At 41.3% G+C, this 23,455-nt stretch overlaps 2 protein-coding genes across 9 annotated transcripts in view; both read left to right on the forward strand.

Moving 5' to 3' along the window:
- Positions 1–8,390, forward strand: part of si:dkey-16p21.7 (serine/threonine-protein kinase BRSK2) — a 33,277-nt gene extending 24,887 nt beyond the window's left edge. For all 6 annotated transcript variants that reach the window (XM_029123744.2, XM_029123745.2, XM_029123743.2 and 3 more), the window contains 3 exons: positions 1,189–1,399; positions 3,594–3,683; positions 3,776–8,390. In XM_029123744.2, coding sequence (XP_028979577.1) covers positions 1,189–1,399; positions 3,594–3,683; positions 3,776–3,975 — 501 coding nt within the window. In that variant the 3' untranslated portion in view covers positions 3,976–8,390. The remainder of the gene's footprint in view (positions 1–1,188; positions 1,400–3,593; positions 3,684–3,775) is intronic.
- Positions 8,391–8,661: 271 nt separating this feature from the next.
- The window catches only part of cpt1cb (carnitine palmitoyltransferase 1Cb), a 66,502-nt gene continuing 51,708 nt past the window's right edge, over positions 8,662–23,455 (forward strand). The window contains exons 1-3 of one of the 3 annotated variants that reach the window (XM_020051177.2): positions 8,662–8,809; positions 14,595–14,737; positions 17,869–18,008. In XM_020051177.2, coding sequence (XP_019906736.1) covers positions 14,597–14,737; positions 17,869–18,008 — 281 coding nt within the window. In that variant the 5' untranslated portion in view covers positions 8,662–8,809; positions 14,595–14,596. The remainder of the gene's footprint in view (positions 8,810–14,594; positions 14,738–17,868; positions 18,009–23,455) is intronic. The other 2 variants (XM_020051176.2, XM_013131859.4) reach the window with 2 other exon arrangements.

Raw genomic sequence — 23,455 nt, forward strand, 5'->3', positions numbered from 1 at the left:
ACAAGTGAGCCAGTTCCAGTGGCTGCTATGCATGCCCAAAACAAAGAACCCCGTCATCTTATTCCACAGAGATGATACTATGATAGTTCCTTTCGCTCCCCACTTTCCTCTTGCCATCACTCTGGTACATTAATAACCATTCTGGTTGATATTTGTCTCATCTGTCCACAATACCTGTTTTCCAGAAATCTGCAGGCCATTTCTGGTATTTTTTTTTAGGTTCAATCCTGTTTTTGAGGCTAACTAATGTTTTTCACCTTGTAGTCCAGCACCTATAGATTGGCTGGTGAAGTCTTATGCGGATTGTAGTGGCTGACACATCCACACCTACCTCTTGGACTGGGTTCTTGATCTGTTGGCTAGTTCTGTGTTGTTTTTTCTTCATTATGGTGAAAATTATTTTGGTCATCCACTGTAGTGGTCTGCCATGGTCTACCAGGTCATTTGCCATTAATGCCCTAACCAGCTCTGATGGATTTACCCTGCTATCTACATCATGGTAGCCAACTTGACTTGACTTTACCAAGTCTTTGGTCCTTGTGGTGCCAAACACCGGCAACTTACTCCAAATGCAAAGCCTAGAATCAATAGCATCAAAACTTGTGAATGCATTAATGGTGCAAATAAAGTCACCTAACTAATTAGAGGCATCTGTGAACTTTTTTAATACTTTTGATAACCTTAAGTGGCGGGACTATGAACAAATTGGGTTGTTATTTACAATTGGTTATTTTGATATTGATGAAAATACACTAAAATGAATACTGACAGCCTGTACTTAAACTCTGTCGTCATTGTTTCATTTAAAATCTAATGTTCTGGAGTACAGAGCCAAAACCACAAAACCTCTGTCACTGTCCCAATACTTATGGACTGCCCTGTATGTGATAGAAAATAAAACTGAAATACTATTTTATCCCAAGTCACAATCCAAAGAAAAAACAAACCACATTTATAAAATATAAAACAACTAAGCGTAGATTTTATCATTGTCTGACATCTGCTTATGTAAAAGGGCTTTATAAAATAAATTTGATTGATTGAATTTGAAAAGTGAAACGTCTGTAACCTATGTAAAGCTGTTTGAACCACTGTGTCTGATGCTTTTTCATTTCAGTATGAAATAATATCTACATCATCATCTACATCATCATAATATTGAAAAACAAAAATGTGTTCTTTGTCCAGATTCCATCCCTGAGTCACAGCGTTATTTCCCAGACCAGCTTCAGAGCAGAGTACAAGTCTTCTGGTGGCCCCTCCGTCTTCCAGAAGCCTGTGAAGTTCCAGGTGGACATCGCCTTCTCTGAGGGGGAGAGGGAGAGGGAGAGGGAACGGGCCGAGAGAGAAGGAAAGAGGGAGAATGGCATCTACAGCGTGACGTTCAGTCTCATATCAGGTAGTGTTCTCAAGTCCCTGGCAATACATAGGGGCCTTTAGGTGGATACAGCCTATAAAAGCATGGGCAATGTCATTGAGGGGTTGATGCCATTTTAAACCAGTCAGCTGGATAGGGTTGGCTATGGTTTTGGAAGAACCCAAATGCAAGTACCTACTATTGTAATTCCCTTTGGAAAAGAGCATCTGATAAATGCCTTAAATGGAAATTGATAATGTTTGTTAAGCAGATAGTACCCGTTTTAGCCTCGGACTGGCTCAATTTTATTAATGACGGCCTTGCACTTCAGCTTCATTATTGTGTCTTAGCTTCCTTGTGTAGTTCCACTCTAGCGACTCCTTGTGGTCGATCAGACACCTACAAGTTTGATTGTGGTTGTTAGCCTGGTAATATGTTCACCTATTGGTTGAGCGAGCAGTGTGATTAAAAGCAGAGCAGCTTGGCGATATGTGCATCGGAGTTGCAAACTTTGACTCTTCCATACATGCTGTGGAAATGTCCTGATGAGGCAAGGTGGTAACAGTGAATGGAACATTACAAAGCTGGAAAGGGAGAAAATGTTGTTAAAAGAAGAATTTTAGTGTAAAGTGGGCCATTGCTGTGAAACACCACAATTTTACAGTGGTCAACTGGGTAAGGAATCCTATGGGTGGGAAAGATCAGCTGTATTGTTTCATTTTTTAAATTGGGTTGGCAATGTAGAGTAAATGGTTTGGCAACTTCCATCTACTGGCCAGAAAAAAGGACAACATTTGGTTCAGGAGATCAAGCACTTGAGACGGGTTGAATCAGCCAGTCGACTGTTCCCTTAGTCATGCCTTGATGTCAGTTGAAGTGGGAGGTTAAATGCTCATGTTTATTGATTAACATTTGTAATCAGTGTTTGGAAACCAATGTTTGGCACAATTCTAACCTGAATTTGTGCTATAATATCTCCCATCATATCACACAGTTAACATAAATACAGACAGCACTGTCAGTCTAGTCAAATATACTGTATTGGTACAACTGAACGTTACAATTATGTTCAGTGATGCACGGTTCCCTTTTCATTACTATATTTAGCCGGAGGCCCCTGCGACCTATTTTATCCATTTACCTGAATCCATCCATCCATCATCTTCCGCTTATCCGGGGCCGGGTCGCGGGGGCAGCAGTCTAAGCAGAGATGCCCAGACTTCCCTCTCCCCAGACACTTCCTCCAGCTCTTTCGGGGGGACACTGAGGCATTCCCAGGCCAGCCGGGAGACATAGTCCCTCCAGCGTGTCCTAAGTCTTCCCCGGGGTCTCCTCCCGGTGGGACGAGACCGGAACACCTTCCCAGGAAGGCGTTCCGGAGGCATCCGAAACAGATGCCCAAGCCACCTCAGCTGACCCCTCTCCATGTGGAGGAGCACCGGCTCTACTCTGAGCTCCTCCCGGGTGACCAAGCTTCTCACCCTATCTCTAAGGGATCGCCCAGCCACCCTGCGGAGAAAGCTCATTTCGGCCGCCTGTATCCGGGATCTTGTCCTTTCGGTCATGACCCAAAGCTCATGACCATAGGTGAGAGTAGGAACGTAGATTGACCGGTAAATCGAGAGCTTCACCTTGCGTCTCAGCTCTTTCTTCACCACGACAGACCGATACATCGACCGCATTACTGCAGAAGCTGCACCGAATCCCTTATCTCCAAACAATTCTGAATTTTAATTTGTCTGAAATTAACTTCTATCTGAAAAGTCTCACTTTGCGAACCGATCATCGGTTTAGAAGGCAAACTAAGAGAGACCACTGATTCTAGCTCACTGAAACACAGTCCCAAAACTACCTGCTGCTACCTGAACCTCATTTTGACTGTGATTGGGATGGTAAAATGTCTGACACTGGGTGAGGTCACTTCTGACAAAGTGAGAGACAATGTGTTTTTAAAGTAGCTTGGCAAAGTGAATGGGGACTTGATTGTGACTGGAGTGCCTCTTCACATACTTTCATTTATGGAAAAGCTTTAGTTTTAGTTTTGCAAGTGAAATAAAATCATATTTTCCGTGGTTTGTTGCTGTTGTAAATGAAACAAATCAATATTTGATTTACTTTTTTTTTTCTTTGGAAGGTGACGAGTGCAAAGTTGCCAATTGATTTGACTGCGTCTGTAAAGACCTCCCCAAATTGATGGGGGACTGTAGCCATTGCCTGAGTTTCTCTGTTCCCTCAGGTCCAAGTCGCCGGTTCAAGAGAGTGGTGGAGACGATTCAAGCCCAGCTACTCAGTACTCACGATCAGCCCTCTGTGCAGGCACTGGCTGGTGGGTCAAACACACGCACACAAACAGACACAACCACACTTACGCATGCACGATATATACCTTAATACCCATCATGTCTTTCATTTTGTCAGATGAGAAGAACGGGCAGCTTACCGCGCGTCCACCCAGCACCCCGACCCGGCAAAACTCCCGACGTTCGGAAGGAGGCGGGGACCGTGGTGAGCGAGCTGAAGTAGCGATAGGAGGCAGCGGGAGCGTGCTACAGAGAAAGGGCTCGGGCAAAGACAAGACCAGACTCCTGTCCTCCAACGGCACACAGTCACAGCCCTGAGGGAACATTCTGGAAACAGGATAGGGCATAGAGAAATCCCATAGGACAACACAGGCAACCCCGTCAAACACCCAAACACCCAAACAAAAAGACAGACCCCCACCGACAACCATTACCACCATCACCGCTATCATGTCACAACTATGAACCACCATCGCCATCGCAAACAAACAACCCATTCAACCTGAAACACGCCTAGCATCGTTAGCGGGAAAAAAACTTTCTCACCTGTCTACTGAGAAGCCCGGAGAGGACGAGGGCAAACTTCATTGTAGATTTTAGAAGAGATGCTCAGAAGAATGTCTACATGTATATTCGAAGGTCAGCCCATCATGCAACTGTCATCACCATGTAGCCCGTTAACAAGTAACACCATTATGTAGCCAGTAAACAAGTAAACTTCCCTTGGATATGGACAAAGGCTAAACAGATGTTTTTGGTTAAGTAATGCGGCCTACAGTTAATATGAATTCAGCACAGAGTAAATAACTCTTTATGGAAATATTTAGAAATAATTTTGTTGAGGCGAATTAACTTTTAAGTAAAAATGAAATACCGTTCAAGTCAATTTAGTTTATGTCAAGGAAACATTGGGCTTTATCACTGAATTCTCATAGAAAGATTGTAGATTTAACAATTTAAAGATAATGATAGAGAAGGAACACATTAAAATCCATGAAGTAAATCAGAATGACACTTCCAAATGCATCTTTGTTTCTAAGTAGCTCCAAAGATGTCCATACAGCTATCTGAAGAAAATAAAGACCAGTATCTCTTTCCAACAATAACTAGGCAACACACTTGCAGGATTCCTAAAATACAAATAAAGCAAACTCATGAAAACCATCTTGCCTTGAAATGAGGATAAGCAACAAATATCTCAACAGATATCACCCAACTCGAACAGCAAAAGCAGACAGGAAGTTGAACAAAGATACTCCAGATACTGAGCAGGTAGTACAACATAGCATTAGAATCATTACAATCGTTTCAATTCTATGAATGGAATGATGAGTTCACTTCAACTCAATGGAAGATCAAGGTGGCATAGTATACAGGAAGCTTCCTTCATCAGTGGTGTTCATTCTAAGAGGACTAGACCAAGGCCTCCACATCATCATTGTCTACGACACCAACCAACCCCTTCCTCCTGTACCTTCCCAATATGGCCGACATGGGGCACAGAATGATGAAAAGGCCCTATACACCTAAACTGACTGGTTCTAACAGGAGGGAGGTGAGGAGGTGGCAAAGCTCATTTCATGATAACAAACAAAAAGACTTTGACTAAAGTGAGACCGATAAAAACATTACAACCGCTGCACACTCATTCCCAGAAGTGGAAACAGACAGACCACACACAAAAAAGAATGAAATACATAAAGTTTTTTTTTTCTTTGGTTTTTGTGATTTGAGCACAAACGAGTTTGATGTTTGCCGGCAACAAAATGGAGGATAGCGCTAACAAAGTGAATGTCAAAAACAAACAAAAACTACTGTAAAAGTATGTATTTATTTTATGTCATAGATTTATTTAATATATATTTATTTATTAATGTATTTATTTGTTGGTTTATTAATTTCGAAGCGGTAGAAGGGAAGACAAGGGTGACAAGGGAAGATTCTGAGAACAACAGAATGGAAGGTTCTGTTGGAATATTAGAACAGCATGGAAACTGATTGCTTCAGTGTAATCCAGAGTTTACCCTCTTCCAGAGCAAAACAGAAGATTACTTCTTGTTCATTCATTCCAAAATGTTTTTTCGAAAACAATGCTGCAAAAATCCTTCCAGCTCCTTTTGATGTTCCGTCTTTTTTGTTCATTTGTCTTTGTTTGGTATAATGAAGATGATTTCACATTTAAAGAAACTAAATGAAAAGAACAAAAAAAGGATATATATGGATAGATTTCTGGGAATTTCTAAGAGGCAGAAAAATAAGGAAATCCTCCATGAAATAAATAATGAGCTCATAGACACTTGAAAAAGCAGACGAGAGGAGCAAAGGATGGGGGTTTTCATCTCCAGTTCCCTTCCTCTTGTATTCTGCTAGAATGTTCCTAAAGTGTACAAACATCTGGGCACATAAATACCCTGAATTAGTGTGTGTGGGGTACCACCCCACTTGCAGAACACGAGCAGTATTAACACCAACGCACAGACACACACAGGCCCTCCCAAAAACAGAATCCCACAGTCAGTAACATACAACAGAATCATGTCTAGAAAAAACAAACTATTAAAACTGGAATGCACTGTCCTAAAAGGGAGCTGTAAACAAAACAAATCAACTAGTTTCCTCCTACCCATGCGTCCCTGGTTACTGCCATGCCGTCCTAGCCCTCACCCTGTCCTTGGCACGGCCCCCGTACTGACCAACCCTGTACCTCCTGCACAGAGTGTTAAAAGCAAAAGCAGGTTTTGTTCTAGTCGCTCTCCAGACCCTCATTTATGACGTCTTGTTGTTTCATGCCACTGCCATTTAGCACATATAGTCAGTGTCACCCCACTTCACCCTGCCGTGACCACAGCAAATAAGACTCAGAGCAGCACCATACATCCCTGCCAGCCATCATCCCACTTCATACCAAAGTCAACACCTGTTACCGTGACCCAAATCTGCCCGAGTGGCAAACAGAGTCATTCTGTATCTAGGAGACCTCTAGTGCAATATCTTTGTCATTGTTTGTCTGACTACTTTGCATACTCTGTCTCTGTCCATAATGGCTGTACTGTTCATATGGAATAAGAGAGGGACGGAATCCTCTCTGCTTCTATGCTTGGGACAAAGCAACATGACTATAGTTAATTGGTGGCTGTAGCTAAACTCTCACTCTAGCTTGGAACCTATTGCAGGAGCAATCCTGTTCCCCTTTTCACACTGCGGGAGCGACCCAAAACCACCACTCTGTGCTGGTTTGGATGTTTTTCTTTTCCAACATGGTTCCAGGAACTTTGACAGTTGTGTCACCAGGCTGGTCAAGTTCTGCTTGGCTATGTAGTATAAATAGTGCAATGCAGTTTTGCTTTGGATCTGGTGGACAGACTCCAAAAGCTCATGGTCTGTGAAGTTCTGCATGACACAGCTGGGAAGTAACATGGACCCAGAGGGAAGGATGACAGTGAACAGCATGACTATAGGTTGCATCTGTGTTTCACAGATCAGTAGTGGGAAGAGACAACTCAAGAACAAGCTAGGACACAAGATAATGCATCAGGAGGGTGGTACATGCCTGTTATGTTTGCTCGTCCTGTCTGTGTGTGTGTGTGTGTGTGTGTGTCCCATGTCTGTGTTGAGTTTACATGTCCACGACTAAGAGTACTCATCCTTGCCCGGCCACATTTAAATGCTAGGTCAGGGGTCATTTGAATTGGAGTGAGATATGACAGAACAGTTTGGCATAAGACCCCACTGTCTCTTCAATGTTTCTCACTAAAAATAGCCAAAAGATCAACATTTGATATATATCTTAAAGAGTTCTGAAAACAAAACAAATGCTAAGATGCTTGCACAGCAATGTACTAGAATTTTGGACAGTTGGCTTTCATACTTTTTCAAATACAAATGAATAAAAGACTTGTAAAGGCGACATATCGGTTGGAGAATGTTGGGATGTGCGTGCGGCTGTGTGGCCCTTATGTATGGTTTCCAAGCCGTGTACTGTAGCTATTTCACAAACGCAATATTCCGCGTCTCTGCGTCTGTGGACGATGATTTAGGCTCTAGGCATAACGTTAGCAGTGTGCTAAGTTTTAGATTCAGTTGGCACTGATTGAGGCCAGAGGACTGGGATGTTTCTGTTAGTATGTGGCTAGATGCCCCACCTTGCCCTACCCGGAAAGAAAACAAAGAGGGAAATTCTGTCAGGAGACACTAGAACGAAACCCCTTTAAGACCTCAAAGGAATTGGTTGAGGTAAACAATGGGAGGGGATGGGGGAGGGGGTGTTTTGTCACCATTGTGGGTGAGTCTTAAAACGAAAATACCAACTTACTCCCCTCCTATCCCCACCATAATTCTCTCTTTACATCTCTTCTCATCCAGGTATACCTCAACCCCTCTGCCCATTCCCCATACCAACCCCATATAATCATCACCCTCCCCATGTTTCTGTCCAGTGTATACATTTTAAACCATATCTTGATTCTTTATCCACTCTGTACTCACAATATGATTATTGTTGTCATCGTTATCAACCATTCCAGTTATGATTGTAAAACTATAACTCCCCCTCCCCTTCACACACAGTAGATCAAAACATTTCTTAAAAATTGAAATCAGAAATGTAGGGGAAAAACAAAATGATGACGATGATTAAATAAAAAATGTCTGTATTATAAATGAAAATAATAAAGTGCACTATTACGATTATTATTGCCTGTGATAAATAAAGAACAATAAAGTACATCAGAAATGAACAGAATTTGTCAATATTACTGTTGTTCTGAATACTGACGCTTAGTACCATTTGTTATGGTTGTACAGCAAGCAGAAGGGGTGAAATGGTTTATGTATACATGGGCTGTATGGTGTGTAGCTAGCTACACTGCCTTTATGGTCCGGACTGGTTTTTGAGCGTGTAAATTGATTAATCAGACTCGGTAAGGTAAGGGCGTTCATCGTGTGTCACGTGGCAGAAAAAAGGCGGGGTCGGACAAGTTATGTCACCGTTGTGTGGGGTTCCATAGGCTGTGGGTGATTTCGAGAAATTGCGGATGCACTTATTCATACCTGATGTTACTTATGGTGAGCGGGAAGGCTGGATGAAAAAAAGAAGTTGTTCGAATAACTTCTTCCGCGTGTTTTTCCAACGGATATTGGAAACCTAAAACAGGTAGGTTATTTATATCTTCTGTCTACTTATTCCGAAGTTTTGCCTTGGCTTAATTTTTGAATGCTCCATAGTAGAGGATACATGTTCCATACCTTTAATTACTCCCCCCTATGCGTGTGTATTTGTTGTGTGATTGATGGTTGTGCGATATGAGAGAATGAACCAAATAACCTACAGTACATGTCCTTCCGAGGGCTACTTGCATACATTAAATCCGAACTAAATAAAATACTGTATTTAGAACCACTTATTTGTCGCTGGTTTAGGTATTACTTTCTTTAGGATGTGGGAGCAATTGACAGATCGATATTGGGTATTACATTTGTCCGCAAAGTAACGTAAGTTCGTTTTGCTGGTAAAACATTACTTTTAAATAATCTGTTTGCCTATTATTTCTTTGTTTACTAGTATAATATATGCATTACATTAGCATCTGCTTAAATTTTTTTTAGATAACCTTGCGATAATGCATGGCGAGGCAGCAAAAAATTTAATCCAAAACAACTCCAAACATTGGCGAATTCCATAATTTCTAGGAATAGTGTCGCCTACAACTAGACTTTACTACAAATATGTAGGAATAATAATAGTTATAACATAAGTGAATCGTGTTTTAGGACTTCACAGAAAGTGGGTGAGTAGCCTATGGCAAGCAGTTGTAAATGGGCACTGTAAAATCCTGCCTCTAAATAATAACACAACTTGTTCCCTCCTCGCCTTTTCATACCGAACTAGACCGGTATAGCTTGTCCAGGATGGTTTTGGAAGGATATCACTACAAGTGTCTAAAGCGAGTATAAGGAGATGGCAAGTCAATGCAAACTCACAGACCGACAGGCGAGAAAGTTTAAATGTTGAATTTGTCAGTCTCTTTGAAAAATAATATGTGAAACATTTCCTTAAAGCAAAAATCGTACATATTGCGCCTTTAACTTGTAATTCCTGAAACATTGTTATAAATGGGCGGTAAACTTAATTGTGCAATCCTCTTAAAATCTTTACAATAATTGCCACAAAATGGTTATGCATGACTGTTTTCATAAATGTTTCTTACTCCAAGGTACCCTTTTAAATTTCTAGTCGGGTTTCAAAACCTTGAATTCTTCCAAATGGAAATTATCTCTAGTTTCATAATGCACAAATTCAGTTTACATCTCTTCCTGTGGTTTTCATGTTTAGCATAGTAATAGACCCAGGTGCATACATAACATTTTATACGTAAATATGTAACACCCGATTTTGTGTGGTATGATAGGTTACATTACAGTGCGCCACCAAAGCATATATGTTACGTATCATATGTTACGAACACAACTAAAACGTAAGAATTTCTATAATGTGTAACAAATTAAATGAAAGGGGTTAGAGTTATGGTTAGGCAAAAAGCATCCTTTTCTGTCCTGAAAATGTTGCACATCTCAGGTAGCCATTGCATTAGAATTTTTTCCCTAGTTCTTTTAACTGTAGAATTTCTACATTTGAAAGCTGGGGCACACATAGGTGCTTGGTTGGTGCTCAGATGTATGAGCAATTAGCATCTCGTCCAGATCAGTGATTGTCACATTCGCTACCTGCTTCTCAGCAGAAACTTTGTATAGATATTCTGTTTGCACACATGCAATAAATCCCCTCTTCTTGCTTTTCTCATTTTCTGATTTGCTCAGAGCTTTTGTCTTATGACTAGCGACTCAATAAGACTAACTGCTAAGCTAAACGAAAAGCTAATGCTAGACTCTAGTCATGGGTGGTCAAGAAAACACTGCCTGATATCAGTTAGCAATTGGAGGTAATACTAGCGCTAAGTGGTCGCAAGGTCTGCATTTGCTGCAATCGCCATGTGCCACAGCCTTAACAACCTTTATTTTATCTAGGATCGGTCTGTACTTTGCTACGTCCATCTTTTGCATAAACCCGAGCCTCCCAGTCCCTGCCGCTGAAAAACATCCCCAACGCATAATGCTGCCACCACCATGTTTCACCATTGGGATGGTATTGGCCAAGTGATGAGCAGTGACTGGTTTACTCTAGATGTTATCCTGGGTATGTGATGCCAGTTGGTTCAATCTTTGTTTCATTAATTCTCCCCTCAGTGCTTCGCTGTTTACAGGAGCTGCTTACAAAGAAGCGCAGCGTGACGGGCATAGCAACAGTAATAATATAGACTAGGCTTTTGAGAAAGGTCAATTATGACTCATACATACATTAATATTAAATATCTGTCATAGGGCACTACCAAAATGTATTTGTTTAAGAATAAAATATGTCACGCCAATTGTATCATATTTGTTACATGAGTTTCTGAGACCTCAACGTACGTTGTCAAGCAGTCATCAATTAAGGTTTGCCGGTGGAAACGGTTTTAAAAATGTAAACTCATGTATTAGCCACTGTGGCTAATACAACTCATGTAACACATGTAATGTAAACTCATGTATTAGCCACTGTGGCTAATACAACTCATGTAACACATGTAATGTAAACTCATGTATTAGCCACTGTGGCTAATACAACTCATGTAACACATGTAATGTAAACTCATGTATTAGCCACTGTGGCTAATACAACTCATGTAACACATGTAATGTAAACTCATGTATTAGCCACTGTGGCTAATACAACTCATGTAACACATGTAATGTAAACTCATGTATTAGCCACTGTGGCTAATACAACTCATGTAACACATGTAATATTAACTCATGTATTAACTGCTGTGGTTGAAAAAAATTCATAATCCACATATAAACGTGAAATTACGGTAGTTTCCCAACTTAATTCTCGTAAAATCACCAGTGAAGTTTCAGCAACTGTCTTGGCCTCTCCACTTTCATTACGTTTTCAATTTGAATATGTTAAATAAGATTTTGCCCCTTCTTTTGGTCACCTGCTGAATATATAACATGTTATACATATCACAAGTTGTTGTTAGTACTAGTAATTATTGGCATGGATACCTTTAATGCAATGTCAAGTTGCCATATGGCAAGTTGATCTATATATTCTCTGGAACTGACTAATAATAAACTATTTAGTAGTATTCAGTAGTTACTAAGAACAATAATATTGAAATGTACCAATAAAATGTGACTTTAAAATGTATCCATCTATTGTTTATGAATACAACTAAATGCCTCATGAGCTTAGTTTATCTGTTGTACCCAAGCTAAACCTAACATATCAGGTAGTTTAATCCAGCCTCAACATCATATTATGTATTTTACATGCATACATGGTTCTGTGGGATTTCATGACGCTTCCAGCACCATCCCTCACCCTGGGGAATGCCAAACACTGTTAGTGTTTCAAGTAAGGGATGCCGCTTTGAATTTTTCTTCCGTTCTCTTTAATCTCATGCGCAATTAATGCAATTGAGAGACTGATGTAGAAATGAGGCCTGTCATGCAACGATGTATACTAGACAATTTAACAGGTTCCTTTTAGGTTCTCACCGCTTCTTTCTTTCTGTCAGCAACTAACAGGCATGCTCCCTCTGTGTGTTCATTCTTTACCTTACATCAGGCCAAACCTGCTTTACTACATAGTGTTTCATCTCCAAGACGCCCGTTTGCAGTTTACTGCGTGCAAAGGCTATGGGCCAGAAGGGCTGTTAACTGCCATGCTTTGTATAGTTGGCTGCTTTATATTAGTAATGATTCTCAAGTTTCATTTCAGGGCCGTTTACAATGCTTTCATCACCCTGCTTAGAGCAATGAGATGAGCTGTTAGTTTACAAGCTTATTAATCCAGTGTTTCCAAAAAATGATTTCCAATGACTGACAGGCCTTAACTCATCTGGTCCCATTACGCACTCTAATGCAGTGATTGAGCCCTTTTGGCTTTATGGATTCAGGGAAAATGTGCGTTCTTTCACTTTGCCGAAATGAGAGTTTAGGAGAGGAAGTCATGGCAACAGTATGCCCCGGACCGTGGAGGATTCCTAAAAAACAATTGCCTTATTCATTCTTGTAACACTTAAGTGTGTGTTATTATCACATACACATTCTTCTGTGTGCGCACACCTCCACATTTCATGTGTGTGCTCGCAGAATTTGTATGAGGGTGGGTGTGTGTGTGTGTGTGTGTGTGTGTAAATGTTTGTGTGTGTGTGTTTCAATGCATTCTTTCTGACTATAAATGAAGTTGCCTATTTTAAACAGCCAATGGCCTTTTGCATCTGCATTCCTTAATCTCCCTCTCACCCTCTCTCTCTCTCTCTCTCTCTCTCTCTCTCTCTCTCTCAATTCAGTTCAATCAAATACAGCTCACTGACATGAAAAATTTGGTTACTTGCCATTGCTAAAATATATTTTTATCTCTTACTGTGTACATGGACTATGGGAGAGGCAGGTGGAGAAGACAAAGAGAAATGCAAACCCTTTAGAAATGAAGGGAGAAATATGCAACAATCAGGAGGAGAGGCTGTGATGACAACATTGTGTTGACATAGCTAACTGTTACATCATTGTTTGATTGAATACATGTGAACACTTGCTGTTTTCTCATGTGTTAAGATATATAGGACAATCATCAAATGCTTTGTGTGTGTACATGTACACATAACAGAGGTCTCATGTAATGTAATAGTTGCAGCAGAATTTGTTCTGTTCTGTTGTTTTGATGTTAACAGTCACACAATGGCAGTAAGCTATGCCAGTGAACTTTACCCCTGTTTTTGTGCGTGTGCATGTGTGTGTGTGTCACCTTTACAGTCAATGGAATGTATGACACCTTTGTTAGCTTTGAGAAGCTTAATTACTGTACAGGTAGAAGCATGGTGTGGATGTACACAGACAGGAAGTCTGAACATGATGTCTAGGCATTCCATCTATATCAGGGGAGGGCAACGCTTTCAGCTCAGGAACCACATCAGGCCTAAACACTACCCAGACACTTGACCTTCATCCACCCAAACACTTGTCCTACATCCACCTACTGAAGACACTTGACCTACATCCACCTACTGAAGACACTTGACCTACATCCACCTACTGAAGACACTTGTCCTACATCCACCTACTGAAGACACTTGTCCTACATCCACCTACTGAAGACACTTGACCTACATCCACCTACTGAAGACACTTGACCTACATCCACCTACTGAAGACACTTGACCTACATCCACCTACTGAAGACACTTGACCTACATCCACCTACTGAAGACACTTGACCTACATCCCCCTAGACATTTAACATACATCCACCTAGACACTTCATGTAGATCTGTAAGTATCAGGTTTTTTCATTGTAGTTGGGATGCGCTGGTCACCTTATCATCAATCATTTGGTGTTACTAGGGATTTTCATAGTTTTTCATAGTAAGACTATGTCTAACTACAACTCAAGAACAACCAATTATTGAATCTTACCATGGTCTGGTGTCCACAGTGATGGTTTCCACAGTGATGGTTTCCACAGTGATGGTTTCCACAGTGATGGTTTCCACAGTGATGGTGTCCACAGTGATGGTGTCCACAGTGATGGTGTCCACAGTGATGGTGTCCACAGTGATGGTTTCCACAGTGATGGTTTCCACAGTGATGGTGTCCACAGTGATGGTGTCCACAGTGATGGTGTCCACAGTGATAGTTACAGCTGTAGTTTCTGTACGGTAGATCATTTTATAGGACTCTGCAGTCATACTTCCATAGAGTTGGCGCAAGCACACCATGTGACAGCATGTGACTAATCTGTGTCTCCAGACTACAAGTGTAACGGCCCTGTGAATGGGACTTTATTAAATTGGGAAAGATTGTAGTGTCTGACCGCTGTTGTGTTTCCATAGCTATGGCAGAGGCCCACCAGGCAGTTGCGTTCCAGTTCACCATCACTCCTGAGGGGATCGACTTGCGCCTCTCATACCAAGCCCTCTCCCAGATCTACCTCTCTGGCCTACGCTCCTGGAAGAAGAGGATCAGCCGCATGAAGGTGTGTTCCTGAGTGTTCACGTGCACGTTTGTTTGATGAGGGAATGTTTGTGTTTGCTCATGTTCTGTTATTTTCAATGGCTGTCACAGATTATGATTCAGCTGCATGTTAATGTGTAATACACTAATACTCACGAAACAGCTGTGCATGGGCATGTTGATTCATGAACTTGTCTGCCATGTGAATTGTTTTTCCCGACAGTGTCACTTCCCTATGTTCCCTGCTGTTGTAGCTGTAGTACTCAACTAGTTGAGTTTCAGAATCCTAGATGTCTTTGATGGATGGATAAAACCTTATTTTAATTCCCAATAGTAGCAGAGAATATGTACAACCAGAGAAGGCAAAAAAAGCCTATATGTACGTTAAGGTGTTTTTGCCAACTTGTGTTTTAGCCAACAGTTAAGCCAAATTATAGCTATGGTGTCTTTGTCAGGGTTGTGATCAAAGTAGTCAGTTCAGAATGCACACTCAAATCAAAACCTTTAAATAGGGAGTATAGCAGCCATGACCTAGACATATGTTCGTCATTTGCAAGTTTACCTCTGAAATGGATTTTGAAAAGTCTTGGTTATGCTGTTGTATCAAAAATTTGACAGGCTGAGATTTTTGTTTTCTGTTTGCCACATGCATTTACCACATCTCTACAAAGCAAGATTTTACAAACAGGTGTGGCTTTGCGTCACCATCACATGCCTTAAGGGATGTTTTACTTGCACACACTAACTTAACCTGTGCCCCAGCTGGCCAATGGCCCAAAAAACCAACAGTAAGAAAACATATTTAAGACTGCATTGATCTTATGATAGCTTATCTTTGATATGATATCTTATTTGTTTTGTTTGCACTTACTGCAGTAACGACATACACAAACCACTAAAGAATGTTTAGTAGTATAGGTATATTACAGTATAGCAGATGTATTTTTAAAGGTAGATGTATGAAAGGGTCAGAGGGTGGGGTAGAGGGGGCAGGTTGTCTGATGACTGGACAGTAGTTGCAGAGATTCATCTGGAGAGCGGGAAAAGCATTTAATACATACACAAATTTGGTGTGAGAAACCATAAAACAATAGGCTGACTGAATGAGATGCAGATGTAAACAACCTGCATTTCAGGGAGATTCACAAAGTAGTCTGCAGAGAGGAAAGATTGTGTATGTGATGTGTGTCTGTGTGTGTGGGGAGAGTTTTTTGGGGTTAGACAAAGACATTTGAAGCCTTATAAATTGCCTTTAGCTGCAGATAGATGTAGGGAAAGGTTGCAAAGAGGGACTGAAAAGCCCTGTACTGTGAACTCACCGTGGGTCTTTTGGGCATGGATGAGAGGGATGAACTGGCTGGGTGGAAAAGGGACAGTGAGAGTCTATGGCAGAACACCGATAAAGAGAGAGTTTCCTTTGGTAATCCATGTCTCTGTCAAGGCCAAAAGACCAAAAGCCCATAGAGTAGCATAGTCAGGCCGACAGTTCCAAATGTGGCCAGAGACCAGAGGTATTCCACATGGGTTGTGCTGCAGGGAACACAAGATTAGAAGATTAAAGGGTTGTGGCTGTGGGGCGGGTCTGTAGAAGGACTACACGGACAGTAGTGAACAGGGACAGAGAACGCACACATTGTTGAAAAAGATACAAACGGTTCAAATGATGTCAGATTTTCTTTTTGTAATAATAGTTAGCCACAGGAAGATACTCAGGTGCCGAAGTGGTTTGAAGCCTTTTCTCTTTCCTTTCTGGAATAACATGTCAGAACTGTTTCGGGGACAGTCTACTGAACCAAATGGAGAGGCTTTAGTACTTTCACAAATTAATAACAGCCTAGCAAAAGTGAACCACTCCCTTTCAAACTTGGCACAGATTTTCTTAAACAATGACAAATTGTCCCTTAAACCTGGTTGAACTGTTAACAGTCTGCGAGTAACAAGTTAAGTTCACAGTTGAGACATGATTTTGGTATGATACAAAGTACTTGGAAAGTAGATGACCCTAAACACCAGGATACGTAACTAGTTGAAGCCGAGCATATATTTTTTACTCCTTAGTAGAGCAAAAGCCGTCAAGCTGTAGATCTAGCACATGTACATATACTATAAATGTGAATAATCAACATGTACTCAAATGTTTGCCAGAGAAAGTGTGGAGAACAATAAGTTTGTCTCGGCACACCCCCTCAGTTGTATAATAAGGTGAAAGGGCTGATATAGTTTATGCTTGTGGGGCCGCCACTGGAATTGCTGATGACAGCAGCAGAATGAATTCCAAATTGCATAGAAACATACAGTATGAACAAATTCCTCCTAATTCATTGGACGGCGCTTCATCAAACAGCACCCCAAACATACTGTAATAGCAACTAGGTAGTATTTCAGTGCCAAAAAGTGGAAAGGTGTTGATTGGTTATGTTAGTTTAACGTGCTGAAGATAAGATGTAAGGCATAAATGCTTCAAAACAAACTACTGAAGATGGCTGTATTACAGGCCTGGAAGAGCTTCACCTGAGAAAATACCTAGCATTTGGGGGGGTACATTTTTTGCAGACTTCAGTTATTGGATGCAAAGGATGTGCTACAACATAATGAACATAGTGCTTATTTTGTGCATCATATGAATCTGTTCCAGTACTGTTGCTGCCCTGAAACAAAGGGATTGTTTGTATTTTCTAAACATTTAAACCAATGTATGCACCAATACCCTGAAATAGAAGCTGAGAATCTGAACATCACAAAATGCATTTCATTTAAAATCCAAACATTAGGAGTAAAGAAAAAACTGCTCTGTAACACTTTCCCAATACTTATGGAGAGCATTGGTATATCACTGCCATCTAGTGGCCACAATAAATAAGTGAAACGAGTTGATTCAGGACATCAAGCGCTGCGTGTGATGTTGAGTCAGCATGTTGACTGTTCCCTTAGTGATGCAGTGATGTCATTGTAAGGGCAACTTTTAAGAACGTATTTGACTTAATTTTAGGATAGGATATTCTCTACCAGTTGGGTTAGGGTTATCTATATTTATTCTATGTCCTACCAGTTGATATCCTATTTAGTGGATGTATTCTGACCAATACCATAGTGTCGTAACAGTTAATATCTGTTTTCATTCTTTTTTCATTCATTCTTCTTCTGTGGTGACAGAACAGGGTGATCAAAGGGGTGTACCCTGCCAGCCCCTCCTCCTGGCTGTTTGTGTTCATAGCCACACTGGCCGCCATGTACACACGCTCCGACCTCTCCATGGGTCTCATCGCCAAGATCCGGGAGCACTTACCTGTCAGGTAACTCGCTACATCTCTCACGACCTGCCTGCCATCACACAGTAAGGGAGAGCGGGAGGGAGACTGATTGACTCACTGACTGAGGAATGGACAGATGGGGAGGGGTAGAGTGAGGGACTGAGGCATGGGGATAGTTACTTGGTTTAGGTGGTCCAATGTCTGGTCTATTTAAGTTGCCCTTTTTGGTCTTTGTCTTGGATCATTGTTTGTGCGTTATGCCTCAGTTCACGGTTTGCCTGTCCTTTAGTTAGGGGGCCAAGCAACGAAGTTGCTGGAACCCTTTTATGTACATTTTATTATTATTATTATTATTCTCCAGGGCCATATTCAGAGGTCCATAGCTCGGTCCCCTCAGGTTCAAAACGCTCCAAACTTTGCCTGATTGTAGACGGTACCCATACTCCTCATGGTGGCGCTGTAGCAGTCAGTCGAAAATGGAAAAAGTGAAGCTCAGATCTCATGAACCGAATGTCGTAGAGACACACAACCAAGTTCCAGATATACCCCTTCTCATGCTGACCAAAAAAGTATCTGGGGTCTTTCAAATTCGCCCCTTGGATTTTCCTTCATTTTGAATTTGGTGAAAAACACGTTAATGACATCTCCTCCGAGACCGCTGAACGGATTTGCATGCCGTTTGGTGTGAAGGACCTTTGAACCATTATCTTTAAAAGTTATATAAGGAAAGTTGATATCTCAAATAGTATGGCCGAAATCAGCGAATGAAATTGAGCTGGGCGGGTCTATGAATTTACACGTCCATTAATCCCAAATGGAACATCAAACAGCTACGAAACGAATCATACTCGTTAATGTGTCTGCTAGGAATGGACAGGAAAACTCCCATTCAGAAATACCGCTTGGTGGCGCTATAAACATAACCGATGTTTCTCATGATTTTGCCGTTGACAAAAACACACTTAAACGACATTTCCTCCGAAACAGCTGAATGGATTTGGATGGAAATTTGTGTAAAGGACGACTGGACCATTGTCTTTAAAAGTTAGATTATTGTAAATGTTTCTGGTGGATTTTCAAAATATGCATCTGTGTGTGCTATTTCGGGTATTACAGATCACAACCCGATGAGACTATTCAGTCTGCCAGCCGCCCCTGTGGTGTAGTGGGAACATCCCGGTCCTTCAGTTTTGTGACCCCCAGTTTGACATTCCAAATTCTATATCTCATAAATGCTTTTCCACTCCTTTCCACAATACATATCTGAAATACCATGATTTTCATTTATTCGCGAGAATAATTGTATTACGTGACCCTTTTATGCTGTTATTGTTTTCCAAAGAAAGGAACCAGCCATGGAGTGATTGGAGTCATTGATTTCATTATAAGTGGGATGTATAGTTATTAGCTATATAGTCTTTGTGCAAGACTACTCTTTAGTTCCGTTAATAAATGTTATTTTGTCCACGTTATTTCAGCAAAAATTTAATGGCTGAGGTAACAGTTACATTCTGCTGTTTGAATAGTGTAATGATTAAAGACAGTCTGCCACATAGAAAACCAGGGATTGAAACCTGCCAGCGACAATATTCATCCCTCCTAATCGGCTGAACTAGGATTGTCTGGTTCCTTTTCTGGTTTCAAGGTCTTTTTGTTTTATTTTGATTTCCTCTCCTCTGATTGGACATCCTGACTACTAGCGGCATTGCAAAACATTTCTCTAGTGAGAGCATGCAGTGAGATGCTTCCTGTGCCATGCTTGGCCCCCTGAAATGCTGCTCGCAGCTTTAATTGTTTTTGTTTATGTGAAGAAGCAATTAGAAGGAGGTTTCCTTCCTCTGGCTCCACACTTGGTGTCCTGCCTCTCCCTGAGTGTGACAGAAGGATTCACCACAACAGGACCAAGCGGAGCTGGACCGTGGGGAAACTCCTCAGCGGTAGGGTTAGGGTCAGCGAGAAGGAGTACCTCCGTGGTTTAGCTCTGGATCGCGTCTTTGCAGCGACGGTGGACATCACAACATATTTGTTTTGGGGTGGGCTGTTGGTCCTGTGTGAGTAAACAACTGAAATCACAGGCTGTTCCAACTGAATTTCATCAAAGCAACACATAGTGTGACTGATGTGCCCCCACGTGCCTGGATGCACTCCCGACAACGTCTGGGCTTGCTCCTGATGAGATAGTGGATGGTGTCCTGGGGGGTCTCCTCCCAGACCTGGATCAGGGCTCCTGGACAGTCTGTGGCACTACTTGGTGGCGTCAGATGCACTGATACATAACGTCCCAGAGGTTCTCAATTGGATTCAGGTCTGGGGAACATGAGGGCCAATCAATGGCATCAATATCTTCGTCATCCAGGACATGCCATCACACTCTGGCCACATGAGGCCAGGCATTGTCCTGCACCAGGAGGAACCCAGGACCCAGTGCACCAGCGTAAGGTCTGATGATGGGTCTGAGGATTTCATCCCAGTACCTAACAGCAGTCAGGGTACCGTTGGCTAGCATGTGGAGGTCTGTGCGACCCTCTAAGCATACGCCTCCCCAGACCATGATTTAATATATATTTTTGATCTCAATACTGTTTAGTTTATGTTTTGCTTTCAATATTTATAATTTTTTTTGCAATACTAATACTTTTGTTTGTTCTTATTGAAACAAAGGTAACTCCATAAGTGTGAACCTGCACTCATCTGTGAAGAGAACGGGGCACCAGTGGCAGACCTGCCAATTCTGGTGTTCTCTGGCGAATGCCAATCAAGCTGCACGGTGCTGGGCTATGAGCACAGGTCCCAGTAGAGGACGTTGGGCCTTTATACCACCCTCATTCTGACAGTTTGGTCAGAAACAAGCACACCCGTAGGCAGCTGGAGAACTTTTTGTAGGGCTTTGACAGTGCTCCTCCTGTTCCTCCTTGCACAAAGGAGCAGATACCAGTCCTGCTGCTGGGTTGAAGCCCTTCTGCGAACCTGTCCAGCTCTTCTTGTGTAATGGCCCATCTCCTGGTATGTCCATGCACTTGAGACTGTACTAGGAGACACAGCAAACCTTCTTGTGATGGCACATATGGAAGTGCCATCCTGGAGGAGCTGGACTACCTGTGCAACCTGAATGGAGTGAAGGTTCCGCCTCATACCACCAGTAGTGACAAGGACACTAGCAAAATGCAAAACTAGAGAAGAATCAGTCAAGAAGGATAAGGAGAGAGCAATTGTCTGTGGCCACCACCTGCGTAACCATTCACTTTCTGGGGGTTGTCTTGCTGTTTAAAAAAAACGGTGACATTGATTGACAATCACTTATACTTCCTAACTGGACAGATTGATGTCCTTGAAGTTTAATTGACTTGGTGTTATACTGTGATGATTACATGTTCCCTTAATTATTTTGAGCAGTGTAGTTTAGTTCAATTAATCAAAAATATTTTGCCCACAATTTTTAGAGGAATAAACAGTTAAGACGAAAGAGAATCACAGAATTTTGGATGACACCGACAGGTTCAGTTTTCTAGTGGTAGCATTGACATATTTGAATTCAATTGAATAATTGTATGATGTGACTATTTCACAACATCCAGCTATGTGAAGAACCCTCCAGGAGGTAGGCATATCATTATCCAAGTCTACCATAAAGAGCAAATACAGAGGGTTCACCACAAGTTGCAAACAATTTATAAGCCTCAAGAATACCAAAGCCAGATTTGAGTTTGCCAAAAACATCTAAAATAGCCAGCCCAGTTCTGGAAAAGCATATTTTGAACAAATTCAATTAAGATGAACCTGGGCCAAAAGAATGGGAGGCCGTGTGATGGCACAGGCATACATGGCATCCAATGGCACTGGGTCATGTGATGGTAATTCCATGTATCGACACTCGGAGTAAGGGACACAGAGACAAAGTTCTCTTTGTACATCATAACCGTTTTATTAATTATTATGCACAGAGACTATTATGAGAGACGCGTCAACCGCTTACGCAAACATAATCGTCTGAGGAGCCTCTAACTAATATAGCTCATTCAACCGTATATATCACATAGGAAAAAGGGGTGTGGTAAGATGCTGCCATCTGTTTCATGTCAATCAAACACCTTTCCTTTGTTCTATCAAATGCTATCTTCCCCCAACTTATCCTTCCTGCCCTAATGTAGTGTTTACCCAAAGGGGCCAACTGACCTTACTGCCCCCTGTTGTATCTTCTCCTATCCTGTCCTAAAACCCATTGATCTCCATCTGGACAGACAATAGATGTCCCCTATGCAAATACCAGATCCCACACATTCCTGTACCTATCTTAACAGTGGGACTCCATCCTTTATACAATCAGAATACATTGTATAAGAAATTTCCACAACAGTCACTAGTGTTTATTGATGATGTGACCAAACAGAAGCAGCCAGATGAATTCTGAAATGTATAGCGATGTTTTGTCCACTCAGATTTAGCCAAATTCAATTAAATTAATTGGATGGCGCTTAACTTTACAAATGGACAATGACCTAAAACATACTGCGAAATGCATGCTTGATCTCAACCCGATGGAGTATGCATTTCATTTGCTGAAGACAAAACTTAAGGCATCAAGACCCACAACAGAAGACCGCTGCAGTAAATGTCTGGCAAAGCATCACAAAGGAGGAGACCCAGTGTTTGGTGATGTCCATGTGTCCATACTTCAAGCAGTCATTTCCTGCAAGGGATTCTTAGCAAAGTTTAAAAAATGTACATTGTATTTCTGATTGTGTTACTTTGTCCAATTACATTTGTGTCCCTGAAATAAACTGTGTATTGAAATGTTTGCAATTCCTAAATCATATGATATTTTTGTTCAAACCTTTGAATTAATGCTGAATTTCAAATCTATTGTAGTGGTGTACAGGACCAAAATTATGAAAATGTATTCAGGGTCAATATTTTCAGACCTAACTGTACAAGTAATTGTTGTTTTTAACAATTTTTTTTTAACATTATGTGATGTTTTTGCACATATGAAAGTGAGAAGTTCAGCATATCAAACACAACCAAACATGCTGCCAAATTATCATGCTTTTAAACAATTTGTGGCAGAAGGATTGAATGTTGCAATGGCATTTTAGGCAAACAATCTCAAACTCTCCATAGCGCTTGGAAGTGTTAAGTATGTCATCAGGTTCACACTTCTTCAATTGCAACATTCAGTGTCTAAATATAAGGTGTGTGTTTGTGTACTTGTTTACCTACTCTCCAAAATGTCCTGGCATGAAAACATTGAAAGTGTAAAATCTGGAATTTTCTTAATGATTTTGCAGGCTTACGGGTTATGGTTGAGTTAAGATTTGTTAGGTAGTTAGATTATTGAGTTTAGGGTAGGATTAAGATCTGATTCATAGTTAGATTTTTTAATACTGCATGAAACACGTTTGCGTTTAATCTAGTACTCCATTTGACCAGTAGAGGTCACCAAATTACTGGTATAAGAAACGCCTCTGTTGCACACCAAATCACATTGTGTT

Source organism: Esox lucius, chromosome 11, assembly GCF_011004845.1.
Source record: "Esox lucius isolate fEsoLuc1 chromosome 11, fEsoLuc1.pri, whole genome shotgun sequence".
Taxonomy (NCBI): Eukaryota; Metazoa; Chordata; class Actinopteri; order Esociformes; family Esocidae; genus Esox; species Esox lucius.